At 39.1% G+C, this 15,244-nt stretch overlaps 3 protein-coding genes across 5 annotated transcripts in view; 2 read left to right on the top strand and 1 right to left on the bottom strand.

Annotated features, from left to right (window-relative positions):
* cacna1aa (calcium channel, voltage-dependent, P/Q type, alpha 1A subunit, a) overlaps positions 1–4,383 on the top strand; it is a 115,171-nt gene extending 110,788 nt beyond the window's left edge. Inside the window, 1 exon segment of the mRNA XM_048201594.1 lies at positions 1,208–4,383. Coding sequence (XP_048057551.1) covers positions 1,208–1,822 — 615 coding nt within the window. The 3' untranslated portion in view covers positions 1,823–4,383.
* Positions 1–15,244, top strand: part of LOC125274624 (polymeric immunoglobulin receptor-like) — an 859,185-nt gene that overhangs the window by 270,545 nt on the left and 573,396 nt on the right. The window lies entirely within an intron of this gene.
* ier2a (immediate early response 2a) lies at positions 12,887–14,158 on the bottom strand. Its single transcript, XM_048201214.1, has one exon. It carries the CDS (start codon positions 14,033–14,035, stop codon positions 13,475–13,477), a length of 561 nt encoding a protein of 186 aa, XP_048057171.1. The 5' UTR covers positions 14,036–14,158; the 3' UTR covers positions 12,887–13,474.

Below are 15,244 nucleotides of genomic sequence, written 5' to 3'. Positions count from 1 at the left end.
TAACGACTTTTTTCTTGTAATTTAATGACTTTATTCTCATAATTTAATTACTTTAATCTCGAGATGGTTTTATTTTTTTATTAACATTTTATCTTGACTTTTTTCTCGAAATTTAATGAGTTTATTCTCAACATTTTATTTCGACTTTTTTCTCGAAATTTAACGAGTTTTTTCTCAAAATTTAACGAGTTTTTTCTCAAAATTTAACAACTTTAATCTCGAAATGGTTTTATTTTTTTATTATTGCTTGGCCCTAATCCTCTTCCGTACTAATTAATTAAGAATTAAACTAAATTTTAATTCTAAAATTAACATATACACTATCATTCCAAAGTTTGTGGTCAGTAAATTAATAAAAAAACATTTATGTTTCAAATTTCTTTGAACTTTCTTTTCCTCAAAGAATTCTGAAAAAAATAAATTATCATGGTTTTCACAAATATAAACCATTTTCCACGTTGATAATAATAATAATAAGAAATGTTCCTTGAGCTTACAGGAATAAATTACATTTGAATACATAAAAGAAAACAGTCATTTTGAAAAGTAATAATATTTCACAATATTTTTGGTTTGACTGTGTGTGTATATTTATAATTTATTTATTTTTTTACTGGAAAACAAGACAAAAATTGTGGTTGGGAAAATGATTTTTTTGCAGAGAACCCATCTGTTTCTTGTATTAAAACAGGCTGTTTAACTTAAAGGATCCAAGTTTTTAGGTCTGTTGTAGAATCATTTTATGCTCCTTGTTATTTAACTAATGTTGTGACACTATCTGATAGTCAGGCTCAAAAATACTGTGATCAGTCTGAATTTCAGTTTGAATTGACATTAACAAACCTAGTCTGTCAAGACCAAAACTGAAGTTATTTTCACAGCTGCAACAGAATTAAATTCTTTTTGTTTGTTTGTTTGTTTGTTTTTTCTTCCTTGTGTCCTCTCTTTTCCCTGTGATATGTTGCTTAATTTTTGGTCATTTATTTTATTGCTGTTTGCATTGGTCGCTTTGCTCTACTGCTTTTCAATGTCTCCCATTCTTGCATTTCTCTCTCTCTCTCTCTCTCTCTTATGACTGCGCTCTTTCCTCTCTGACTGCGGTGTGTGTGTGTGTGTGTGTGTGTGTGTCACCTCCTACTGTCTTTCTTCTTGTTGTGTGGTTAATTTTGTGGTTCTGTTTTATTTGCCTTGTTCCATTTTCATGTAGGGCAGTAGTTCAGTAAGCGGCAGTCCAGTCCCCTCCACCTCCGGGACCAGCACGCCCCGCCGCGGCCGGCGTCAACTACCCCAAACCCCCGCTACGCCCCGGCCCCATGTTACCTACTCTCCCGTGGTCCGTAAGCCCATCGGGGGCACCCCCCCTCCCGGCCAGCAGAACCGACTGCCTGCCCCGACCTCGCGTCGGTTCAGTCCGCCTGGCCCGGAGCCCCCGCTTCCCCCTCACCATCACCCGTCGCCTCCCCACCACGGCTCTCCCCGCTCCTCACGTCATGCTCACTGGGGCCCCGACCCTGCGGAGAGTGTGGAGGGCGACGGTTTCTACGATGACCAAGACTATGAGTTCAATCACCATGAACCTCCATCCTACGAGCAAAGCCCTGTGCAGGGCAACCCTCACCCACATTCCCCCAGGACTTCCCGCCACAGCACCCCCCCTCAGGGCCACCCGCGGCGCATGCCAAATGGCTATCGTTCGTCCTCGCCCTCTCCGCACCACCACGCCACCAACCACCCGGGAACGCATAAGCCTCCTCATCCCAGAGGGCCCAGGAAGGGCCTCCATGAACCCTACAGTGAGACTGATGAGGATGACTGGTGCTAGCCTCTGGGACGGGGAGGGGCGAGTCCTTCCACTCTTTCTGGAACGGACTGCCACCAAACGGAGTGTAGGCTCACAGTAAAACAATACTCTCACTGGATTGGCCGATCTTTCCAGGGAAACACTTGGCAGTGCGCTGAATGTCCACAGGGGAAATCAAGGCATGATTCGTTTCTTTCTATTTCTTGTTTCTTTTCCGATTCCTCTGCTGCCAAGTGTTTCTCTGAAAGCGACGGACTGCTGACAGTGAATATGAAGACTAACGAATATGAAATCCTGTTCTTAGCCTTTTTCTGAAGAATACAAAAAAATGTTTTGATAAGGAGGAGGAATGTCTGAACATTTTTTCCCCAGGACATTTCATGCAGTCCCTCCGGAAATGAGACGCTACAAACTCTTTAGCACTCGTTTAAAAAAATTTCAAAAACGGTGAGGTGGGTCACTTTTTATTTCACAGAACTTGAATGGAGATTCGTTTATTGCAAAAATCAGTCCAGATGCTGGGAAATATCGATGAGTTTTATCATCTATGTTTACTGTTAATAATTATCCCAGTTGAGGGGGAGGCGTTCGCCCGTGCGGGTAAGTTGTGGGTGGCAAATGGAGATGGGTGGAGGTGAACTCACCTGAACTAAAATAGGAAAGTCCACCCTGCACTTCAGCCCCCCGAATGCAAGAAAGAAGAATCACACAAAAAAAAAAAAAAAAGGAGAGAAAAATGAAAAGCTCCTCACTCTTTCTTCTTCTTCGGCTTCGTCTTCTGCTTCTCATTGGAAACACTGGAGTTTGAATCTTCTGTTGCACTGCCCAGCTTTGTTTGAACTCCTAGAAAATAAATCCTTTGGAAATCCTGCATGATTGAAAAAAAGGAAAAAAAACAAGTTAAAAATACACAGGGAAACTTTGGATAAAAAGGGGAAAGGGGGGGATCAATTTTTTGGCTCTTTTGTCATGTCCGTGACGTTCTTTCTCTCTCCCGTCGGCGCCCTCCGTCTCTCTCTCTCTCACGACTCTCTGTGATCCCTCTCTCCTGAAGGAAAGGGGAGATGAAGCCATTGCTAACATTCAAACTACTAGTAAATGGGTGAGCAGAAGGATGTTCGCAATTTTTTTATACCAGATTTGGTGCCAAATACCACATACGATAAAGATTGTGAATCAAAAATAAACGGATAGCACAATTATTTTTAAGCTTGAGACATTTTATAACACTTTATTTACATTCCTCTATCACTGTATAGATAATTTGCTCACTTGCACAAAAATGCAGACATAGTAGCACATAAAATACTCACAAACATATAACAGGCAAAGTACATGTGTGATTCTTTTCCCTTAAACCGCCGTAAACATGCTCTTCCAGTCTTCCAGGGTAAATGCAGAGAGAGAGAGAGAGAGATGAGGGGAGGCGGGGTGGAGAAGAGAGAGAGAGAACCTCTCCATCTTTACATATGATTTCATGTTGATAATGACAATGTGTGTATAAAGATGATCACATAAATGATAAGTGATGATGATGATGATGATAATGATGATGATGCTTTTAATTTAATTTTCTACCTGTTTTTGTATTTGACTGCTGCTCTTTGTATTGCCATACTTGTTTTCATGTGAGTTTTGTGTAGATGGTGTGTGGAGCTCTGTGATAGTGATCCATTATGGGCCATGACAGAAACCCATCTGACCTTCAGCCAATGTCCTCGGTAGCTCGACGACTTGGACTGTTTCTATGGAAACACTTTCTCAGCCATATCAGTGAGCGTTAATGACAGTTTGAAGCATGCATCTGATCTCAAGTCTCTGTAACTGTGAACACTTTTTATCAAGAAGGAAAAAAATGAAAAAGAAAGTAGAGGAAGAGCTGACTAGTTATCGACCATATTGATATAAACAGGATATAAACGATATTAAAAAGAGAGTTTAGATGTTAGTTAACAAGGATTAATTAGGTTGGTGTAAAATTCTTACATTTTATATTTTTTTAAAAACTTTTTTTCTTTCATAATCTTCCTTTTAAATGCTGATTCTTATTTGTTGAAATTATTTTTATAATTATCTATTATTAATTATTTATTTTCTACCTTTAAACCAGTGGTTTTCAGCCAGAATTCCAACAATGACTTCAAATATTAAATTATTTTAAATAAATATAAATAATCACTTGTAATCAAATTGTAGTAAATATCAAATATCAAAAAGTTTGAGAACCACTGCTTTAAACTGACCTAAAAAAAAAAAAAAAAAAATCCCTAAGACTTTTCGATGTGTAGGTAAATGTGAAAAGGTAACTGAGCTCCACTACCTCTACTCGATCAGCAGATGGCGCTGTGATCCACATTGTTCAGCAGCCAGTGGTTCTGGCTCCATCAGTCTCACCTTTTTCTGTTCCATGTTTATGTCAATGACCTGTACATTGAGAGTAGTACTATGTGTCTGTCACCGATGGTGCACCGTTCTGTGTTCAGGAAATGTAACACAGCCAGTCAAACTGCACAGGAACATGTAACACAGCCAATCAAATTGCATGGGTGAAACAATGACCGGGCCTTTTCTGCCAAAACTTGTCTCTTGTGTCCCACTGATCTTTGTGTCTCTTCGGCCCACATTACCATTGCCATCTCAGTATTGTTTATGAGGCAGAATCCTCTGTGGAATGACTCGGCATACACAGACACGCTGCCGATCCAGTCCAACTTTGCAGCATGTGCAAATTAGACGATGTATGTAGCATTTACTACCATATTTTCACACAGTCCCACTTGAGTGAGTCCTGTATGTAGCACTACTGATGAAACTGGTACATTTGTGGCTCTCCTTATATGTATAAGTGTGTCCACAACTGGTGAGTATTGTCTTTGAGGATGTAAACACAAGATAGGCTACAGGATCCAAGTTTCATGTCTCCCCTTGCTAGTTGAGCATTACTAGATTTTGTTATTACTGAATTTTGAATTACTGTGCCTTATTCAGCATTATTTAGACTGCACGTCTCATCTTTACACATTTATACAGCTGCAATGTGTCGGTTTGCAGTGAAATCGTCTCTCTCTTGATTTCTTTTATCCACAACAGGCATTTAGCTTGAGTGACTTTATACGGAGAGTATCTATATGCAATACAAACCTGTTTTGAGTTGCAACAAGCGTATAAGGAAATTATGTGTCTGTATGTTTGTGAGCAATGTGTGTTTTGTGATCAGGTTTATGAGGATGTGTTTGACAAAAATCACCATGTGAACGATTTTCGCTCATCCTCATTTGCATGCATGATGTTCGCTCAGCGTCTTGCTGTGTGTGTGTGTGTGTGTGTGTGTGAGAGAAAAGACACGCGATTGTCTGGATAGGACATTGACATTTCTCATTGTCTGTCATAATTCATCGTTACTAACAACCTCATGTTTGGCAAAACAAGTGATGATTAAAAATACAATGCCGACGTGGGAGTCACACTGTAAAAAGAGGAAACTAAAAACAAGCAAGTTTTTGTCAGAAACAAAACAAAAAAAAAACGTAGAGAAGCATTTACCTCGAGAACTGCATGTGCAATGTGCATGCCACAGCGTTTGATAAAAAGTCAACTGCAGGAATAAAAAAAGAAGAAATGTTTTGTAGAAAAACACAAGTACAGATAAATCTTTTTTAAAAGTAATATATTCCTTTATGCTCTATTTTTTAAAACAAACAAACAAAAAAATAGCATATTCTGGGGAGGAAAATCACTTTGATGCAATTTGAAAGTTGTTTATTTCTTTATGTTTCTAGCTGTTTTTTTTTTTTTTTTTTTTTTCTTCTGCCAACTAGAAGGAGAGACACTTCAACACTATGTTCAGGGCACGTCAATATGACAACTGTCACAAAAAAAAAAAAATGAAAAAAATAAAAGAGTCAAGAAGAAAATCCTTGCTGTTGTGCGCAAAACTCTGTTTTAGTTCTGAAATCCCCCATGTTCATCTTCCTCTGCTTTCACTATGAGTTTCTGATTCTTACACAATTCCAAAGGAATGTGCTTTTGGCAAAGCAGGGCATGATTGTGAGTACACACAACTGAATGCATCCTCTTATTCACAGATCTTACAGTGGTATAGAAAATTCTTGTTCTCTGTCTTAGCCTTATCTGACACATAGAGGGATCAGACCACAGGGGTAGTCATAAGACACCCCCGGGGCTTCAGAGGTTAAGTGCCTTGCTTAAATTGAGCATGGTCGGGAGAAAGTGCTTTGAGCGGCATTTAACGCTTTCCATTCATGGTGCTGCTATCAGTTACGCACTCGCACTGCTGGCAAATGTTTAAAAAGTATTTCAGACATTTCTTCAGTTTTTCTCCTTTTTTTTTTCTCCATTTCCCATTTTTTTTACAAATTATGGTCCTTATTTTGTCCCACTTGTGCTTTAATGCCAGCGCTGCTTGAGCTACAAGCATGATGATCATGTTATCCAGCTTGTTTTTTAAAAAGCATCTTGTGAACTTCAGTGGTAATAAGAAAATCAAATACAAAGAGTTAAAGGGTTAGTTCACCCAAAATTCTGAACCACTTTCAAGGCCCGGAAAGGTAGTAAACACACATATGTTGCGTCCCAAATGATGCACTTTACACTATGCACTTATACACTATGTAGGCTACTTATCCATGTAGTGCATACCTGGCAACATTTGTGTACCAAAATCTGGGGGCGGAGCGATGCGGGGGGCATTATTATGATAACAATGTGACTTATTGTTTCTTTATATTTATTTTTATTATTATTACAAATTTTATTACATAAACCGAAACACTGCACAGCAGTTAAAAAAATGTGGTGAATGTAACAAAATCGCATAAATTTCATGTATTTAACATTGTACTTTAACATTACATTGAAGGTCGAAATGCCCGGTGTGCCCTTCTGTGCCACTGTGATTTAGTGTCCTGAGTAACATAATTTTTCCCCATATTGTCCAATATTAAAATCAGTGTGACACACTTTGCAAAAGGTGTGGGCATTGATGGTATGGCTTTGAGATATGAAATTAAATTCTTCCGTCCAGCTGTTGTTAAATTGATGTATATTTTGTATATTATATTTTTTCGCTGGACCACCACTGAGTCTTCTTCTCCAAATTCTACCAGTGATGCTTGATTGAACTTCCCGTGTCTGGTACCTGCGCAGATATCAACAGCGTATAGCTGCACTGTCAGAAAAAAAAGTACGGCGCAGTCACTGGGGCAGTACCCTAAGGTACAAAGGTAAAAAGGTACTATGTACTTTTACAGTACTAATATGTACCTTTAAGGTACTAATATGTACCTTTAAGGTACTAATATGCACCATTTAGGGGTAAGAAAGGTACAAAGATGTACCTTTTCACTTTTGTACCTTAGGGTACTGCCCGAGTGACAGCGCCGTACCTTTTTTTCTGACAGTGTGGGTTGTTGGTTGCCAGGTTGAGGTCACAAATGGGTTGAAATTTATTTGTATGTCGATTGTGTGAGTAGAATGTGTTTCATACAAGATGTGGCAACTGGACATAATAATATATTGGAATAATATGTTGATGTGATTATTCATATAATGAGGTTTGGGCCATACAAATTTCGGAGAGTTTCCCGGGAGAAATAACAAAATGGGAGGGGGGCGGGAGATGGGTGTGAAATACAAGTGAATCCCAGGAAAAACGGGAGTGTTGACAGGTACGATGTAGTGTGTGAATTTTATAAGACTATTTTGTCATTCAGTATCAGAGTCTGGTAGCCCCTCCCCCTCCGCTGCATAATAAAAGCTGCAACAGTTGAGTGCATGAAGTGTCCAACATTCCACACTTTGTTTTTCCATTAATTTAGTGCATCATCCGGGTTTTTAAAGTGTACTTTTTCTTTTTGCAATTTTCAGTGTGAACACACTACTCACACTATTCATTCTTATGCACTACTTCTATAATGTTTTTAAGTACGCGAATTGCGGACACAACAATAGTTAAAATAATGACCCCAGTGGTTCAACCTTATGTTATGAAGCGACGAGAATACTTTTTGTGCGTCATTCGTCGTGCTGCTCACGTGAACAGCGTCAGCCAATACTGAGCCGGTGTTCTGACCAAGCGTGCCACACGAGTCCTGAAAAGTGAAGCCAAAGCATCTCGATCACCCTGAGGTGGCTGGATGCAGTATAGGTCATAAACCCCGCCCTCCATGTAATGTAATGGGATGTGAGACAAACTAAAAAATCAAATGAAATCAAATGATCAAATATTTTTTTTCCAAAAATGGTTTCTGTTATTTTAGACAGTCTTTTTTAACGCTGATGTCAAGTGTTCGTTCGGAAGTTGCAAACGACTTTTCTCCAGTGTTGTGACGTATTTCCAAGTGAAACAGAATATTGAATAGAGGACAGAGTTTTACTTTTGCGCTCCTCCTCTCCATTCTCTCACTCATAGCAGACGAACGGTTGGAGGGGAGTGGTTTAAGCGATTTTCAACCCAAGCCGTCAAACTGACGTCATCAGAGAAGAAACGTCCATTCCAGACCGGAAGTAACTTTTCAGATTTTGATGAAAGATTACCACAACAAACAATTTTTTTCTGTGTAACACGGATTAATTGTTCAACACAAGACTAGGAATATGCACTAACAAAGTAAATAGAGTCAATTATGATTTCATGACGACTTTAAATACGTTTGGTTTTACTTAGTTATTCTGGATCTTCTGGAGGAGATTGGAGCATTAACTTTAATTTCTACATTTCCAGAACTGTTTATTTCACACTGACACAATATCATTGTTCTGTAGTAAACTACTAACTGATTCTGCGGGAGCTTGGGCGGGACCTTGATATTACGGCTCCACTTCGCGATCACTATACTGCGCAGACTCTGGCTCCAAATTAACTACTGCACAGACTCCAGACTCAAGATGTCAGCGCTATATTGGCACACTGGCGGCTTCATTTACTACAATGGAAGAGAGTGAAGATGTGTTGTCCATCTTTTTTTACAGTCTTAAGGCCCCGGTATACTTCAAACAAAGTTCTTTTTCGTCCCTTCATTTAGGGGTAAAACGAAGTTCGAAATGCGTGACCAGCGATATACTGTAAACGAACATCTGACGCTGCCCACACTGCTGAGAGCGACTTATAGATGAATATGTATATATGAGCCGTACACTTTCTTCTCAGTAACAAAATAAACACAACAAAAATGAGAAAACAGCAAGCATTTATTATAGAAAGCATAAGAGAAAGCGTCTGATCATAACAGCATGGGTATGTTAGCACGAGCTCTGCAAAGTATAGCACTCCAGTCACGTCACGTCTTCATATCACTTTATTCAATAGATTGCTTAAAATCAAGCAGCTTTACAGTATCAAACATTAAAAACAGTGTTAGTGCCTCATTTTATCAGAAGCACAACTTCATTTTGTACTATAAAGCGGCTATCCAGACCAGTGTGTTCATGTTTTCACACCGCGGAGCTCTTACCTCAATGAACTCAACAGATCAAATGAGTCAGAGACTCATCCCACGCGAGTGAAGGCGGAGCCTCGGCGCACACCTCCTGTTACGTTATCGTCACTGGACCAATGGTAGTACGAAGGTGTTTTGCAGCTGGAGCGAACTTTTCCTGAAAGTTCGCTTTGGCAAGCCGTTTCGAACTTCCAAAAACAACACAAAACGAACTTTGTTTTGGCCTGATTTTGTTCGAAATGATGTCACATCAGTTCATTCTTCGATTTCGTTTGAAGTATACCGGGGCCTTAAGGTTATGATGCAGAACCTGGAAGTGCTGTAAGGTGTCTACAGCATAGTCTGACAGGGAAGAAATTATTGACTAAAGTTATTTTTTGCGCACAAAGTATTCTCGTCACTTCATAACATTAACCCTCTGGTACGCAATATGATATCAATGAGGAAAAAATTATTTGTGTTGTTTTTCCTGCTTAAAATTTGACACTTTAACAATATCAATAAACATTTTCATAATTTTTAAATTTATTTAATTTTTATAAGTTTGTTGCCTCGAGGCAACATTGTACCACAATGGAAAAATTTAAACATTTGGCATTTTCATGTAGAAAAAATAAATATATTTATTGAAAACATTCATTTCTTTAACTAGACACTTAAACAAACAAATTTATCTAGTTTTTAATGTATTAAAAGTTTCATATTTAATAAAAAGTAACATTTTATATCCAGCTGTTGCCCTCAGGCAACATTGTACCATAGTGGAACGCAAGTATTACCAAACCATCATATTTTTATGTTATTATATTAAATTATCATATCCATCTTCATCCTCATCTCCATCTTCTCTCTCACCCTCAGTATCTCCCTGATGGATTGTCACTATGATTTCATCTTCCTCATCACAGTATGACCCCTCATTAACTCCTCATACTCACCCTCATCAGCTGCCAGTGTTACCTGTGTTTTATACGTTTCTGAAGTGCTATAGAAAATGTGCAGATCATAATATATGCAGATATAGTATGTGAATTAGTATTCTTATAAGTACATTACAAAATCATGTGAAAATGCCAACATATTTAGATAATTCTAACTCTTTTCCTTACAAATATGATACATTTGTATTGAAACCTATTATGGCTGTATGGCCTTATGTGATTCCATTATGGTACAATGTTGCCTTGAGGCAACACACAGTTTTTTGTAATTTTCTCTAAAACATTTGATGATATATAATGTAAATTACTTAAAAATACTTCTTTACTTGCCAGTGAAGGTGACTCATATTTTTTGTGGGTGATTAAATGGTTACAAACAAGTGAAAAAACACTTTTCAATGTAGAAAATATGGAGTCATGTGATATGTGCACGTGCTGAAACAGGACACAAAATGGACCCCTGTTGGTCATGTTTTGGTCTTTTTTGCACTTTTATTGATTAGTATTTGAGTTATTCTGTCCTGAGATATGCTTGATCAATCAATTTGTGCTTTATTTTATTAAAAACAAACTAAAATAGACCATGTTGCCTGGAGGCAACACCGTACCATAGAGGGTTAAGTTTGAACCACTGTATTCACATGAACTTTTAATGATGTCTTTACTACATTTATGGCCCTTGAAAGTGGTAATAATATTGCAGTCTATCAGAGGCCAGAAAGCTCATGGATTTCATCAAAAATATCTTAATTTGTGTTCCAAAGATGATCAAAGGTCTTACAGGTGTGGAACGACATGAAGGTGAGTAATTAATGACAGAATTTGTATTTTTTGGGTGAACTAATCCTTTAAATGGTTAAAAATGTAGGCCTACTCATCCTCATGTCATTTCAAACCCATCACTTTCTTCTGTGGAACATAAAAGATGATAATTTGAGAAATGTTTCAGTTTGTTTTTTGTTTTTTTCACTGTAATAGTAAGCAAAACTGTTTGATTACTAAAAGTCTTTTGATAAATGTAGCGAAATTCTCACTTTTAGTGTAGTATTTCCAAGGCTAAATAATAATAAATTATGAGGCAGCAGTATCTCATTTGGGTGGCGTGTGGCTAAATTATAAGCTTGTTCATTTTGTTTTTACCCTTGCTCTGTCCTTTTCTGATCCTGCATGTCTTTGTGTATATGTAGTTCTGCTGATCCGGGTGCTATAAAGTCGTTTGGTCAGGAGATTGCAGGAGCTAACAGTGCATTCCTGTGAGATTTCAGACACTGGCGGCTCAGGTTTCAGACTCCAAGGGAAGGGAGGGGGAGAGGCTCATTCCATTAGCAGGACAATCGATGGGCCACACAGGCATTCAGCAGCTCCCCCTCCCCCTTGGCTGTCTGCTGTATGTCGGCCAGATGTGCGGATGTGTGAAGGGTGCTATCCTTCCTCTAGTCTAATAATACCTCCTTCCGCTCACTAGCACATTCCTCTCTCGCGCCTGCCGCACTTCCTGCTTCCTTACCCCAACATGAGGCATGATTTTGCTGGGTCAACAACAAATATGCACATGGCTCACATGCCAGGTTTATAGCCCTATCTATTACACACAGCCTGTCTTTTCCATTTTATTCATAGTGTTTGTTGTTAATATAGCAACGCCACAATGTGAATCACGGTTTTGGAACTAAATACAAAATCTGTTATAACTACTATATCATTATATTAATTCAAACAAGTGTATAATACGTATTAGGTTTTTAATAATTTCAAATTTATCGGCGAGCGTTCAAAACCAACAGAAATCGGTAACCACAGCAACAGTAGGCTATGTCGCTCAAGCGCTGTATAGCTGTAACAAAAACGGTAATTTTTTTAACCCTGTTGTAATTTTAGTGTAGACTATCTGTTCTAAGTTACTATCTTATTATATTAATTTAAACAAGTGTAAAATAGATGCCAGTTAATAATTTTAAATGTTATCGGCGAGCATAAAAAACCAACAGAAATGGTGTGCTGCTAAGGTAACCATAGCAACAGTATGTTGCTCGAGCGCTGTAACATCATTTGACAACGGTCATTTTTACTCTGTTAAATTAGATATAAATATTGTGTAAATAACAGAAGATATAATGAAGAGTTAGCTAACTAGCTACTAGAGGCGCCAAAGGACAATTTTGGGTGCGCGTGAAAACCTTAATCGGATTTCCGCCGAAAATTCTTCCTTGGAAAAGTCCTTGTTTGCACATTGCAGTTTGGATAGGAGCTTTGTGATATAAGGTTGGCTGAACACATACACTCACATAAACTAGTATAACTTTAACGTTGACTTTAAATAGAGAAGGACAATGACTAATAAAATAAGTGTTAAGTTTGGGTTGAACAACACTTGCTAATGGGTCCATTTAAAATCTGTAAACGACTTAAACGTTTTACAGCTTCTCTTCTTTTGTTCCCCATATCCTGAACCGGTTATGGGGGTTGAAAAGAAGTGGGAGTGTGAAAAGACGACAGCAGCGATTATCCGGCCTGATGTGCTCACCGCTTCCTGCTTTCCGCGAACACCTCCTGCCCGCGAGCCATCCGCACCTCCGGTCACATGACCGCGAATACTTTCAAGAGAGCGCATACAACTATGTACTGACTTCGTCAGATCATTTCCCCCGGATAAACCGGTTTAAAGATAATGCGTCACACACAAAAAATAGATGTCAGAGAGTCTTTTATTGTACAAAACTGAGGTAGATAGATCATAACATCACAATGTCTGTTTGTAGTAGCTTATGTCATGTTGACCTGCTGGAAAATCCCTGGTCGGTCAGCCACAATGTTACAGCTGGTTGTTGATCTACTAGCTTGGACTAGTAGGAAACCAGCTACAATGTTCCAAAACAGCTTAATATGGGTTTTCCCAGCAAGGAGACCACATAAAATCCCAGTGTGATAACTGGACAATGACAGCACCATGGACAAATACAACGACAGAACACATTCTTGGCCATTAAATAAATAGATAGATAAAGTTCATGTGAATGTCCGTTCTCAGTAATACTTCTCGTAGAAGTAGTGGCACCGCGTCATGTCCTGAATCAGAGAAACGCGACAGTTTGAAGAAGCACCATTAGTCACACAATTTCCAAAACAACCCGCTCTCCGATGAGTAATCAGCCACTGACTTCTCCACTTTAGTCAAGTGCCCCCAATACTACAGCAGGGCCGTGTTATGCGCCACAACGCGCGCTTCCCTCAGCAGTGCGCAAAGTTCACTTTACTGTCCTTGTGTTGGTGTCTTTTCAGAAAGTGACAATTGTTCTTGGCATAGGTACAAGTGACAGTGAGTCTAGCGCTCTGCCGCAGTTGGCGGAATTACTCTGAAGAATTCCCCTGGCCTCCACAAACTCCAGTTTGGCTTTTTTGCATGGTAGGAAGTCAGGATCTGTGGCTGTTTTGCTCCGTCGCTTCCTGGAGTGACGGTCCAGTCTGGTTGGGTTGCAGTTTTCCTTGTCCACAGTGAGTCCTGCGGGGTTGTGTAGATGTGAATGACCCTCGAGTCCGGACCTTTGCCCATCCTCGGTGGACTGTGTCGCTGTCGCGCGCAGAGGTTTTGTCGTGGAGCTCGTTGTGTCCATGGGCTCTTCTGTTTGTGAGGTGTTCTCTGTGACACTGTGTGTGTCGGCTTGTCCCTTTTTCTCGCTTGTCAGTCGGGCAGAGTGGTATATGTCCCTTGCAGACTTCATGACGAGCGTCAGCAACAGGCTCCGGTGGAGTCGGAGTCCACCACGCTGGGTGCGCGAGCTGTACAATTTACTCAAAGCCTGGACCATGATCTGCTTGGCCTCTGTTGTGACATCCATTGTTCTCAGTTATTTAATTAACTTCGAATGTCCTTCTAAATATACAAACAATATTTAGGCAATGTTCCCTGAGCTCAGTTTACTTTTGCTGTCGTTTCATTCAGCGAAGTAAACCTCAGCGTCAAGACAGCGGGCTTTATATAGTTTTGGTGACGTGTGCGCTTGTGATTGACACTCGGGCTCCTCCCATGACTTGCGGCTGTTTGAGGAAATATGTCAGAACGTGTATCATTTCTCATGTTATGAGTCAGAAAATTGTTTTGAAGATTAAGTACTAAATTAATCATCAATATTACTAGCAATGACCTTTTAAAAATGGAAACACTGAAGTAAACGTCAATGAATTGTAATATTCTGATTTTTCTGATTGTATTATAGTACATTTTATTTTAAATAATTGCATTTTTAACTAAAATATATAATATAATATAATACTCGCCAATACAACACAATGACAAACGCAAAAGAGGTCTTTGCCCTTTTTCTAGCCTGGGTTAATAGATAATTTTATTCCCATGGATATTGTTAGCTTCCTCATTCTCTTATGCCCATATAAGGAACATCCGCTAGTTGGTCCGCTCTATGGAAAACCCATGGTGCGTGGGCTGTTCAGGCTACTTCCTGTTACCTTATTTGCTTCAAGAGATTTCGTCATAGCCAATAACCTCACACGACACGAGCGCGTCAAGCTTCCTCTGCCCATTTACGGGTGGATCCAGCTGTTTTCGCGTAAAACGTGTAACAACACCATTTTATAAAAAGGTTAGACTTCCAGATGTTGTTTAAGTCCACATTCAGTTTAGTTTTTGGACGAGGGAACTGTAAAATTAGAGGTGACACATGAGACGAGATATGTTATTAGACTTACGTTATTCATACAACATGATAAACCTGCTAAAACTTATATATTTTTTTGGAGATCAAAGAGGCAGTTGATCTATTCAATGGGATTAAAAAATAAATAAATCAAATAATGATAAAATGTCAAATTATGCTCTAAAACTTAGTTTCTGGATTGCATATATGAGCAGGTTGTGTTAAGAAAGGTCCATGTATTTTTCAGTGATCAGGTAAAGCTACAGTTCAGGGCCTTTTGTGATTAATAAGCTCTCAATAACCTCCCAAGGTCCACATGACAATACTGAATATCCTGATACAAGAAAAGAGTGCATTGAGTTATTTCGAAGCAAGACTTAATTGAAATCTATG

This window comes from Megalobrama amblycephala, linkage group LG1, assembly GCF_018812025.1.
Source record: "Megalobrama amblycephala isolate DHTTF-2021 linkage group LG1, ASM1881202v1, whole genome shotgun sequence".
In the NCBI taxonomy this organism is placed as follows: Eukaryota; Metazoa; Chordata; class Actinopteri; order Cypriniformes; family Xenocyprididae; genus Megalobrama; species Megalobrama amblycephala.
This window is presented reverse-complemented; position numbering and strand designations above follow the sequence as displayed.

Bases quoted from the DNA above. Each gene is read 5' to 3' on its own strand.
- ier2a (XM_048201214.1), bottom strand. From the start codon at position 14,035: ATGGATGTCACAACAGAGGCCAAGCAGATCATGGTCCAGGCTTTGAGT.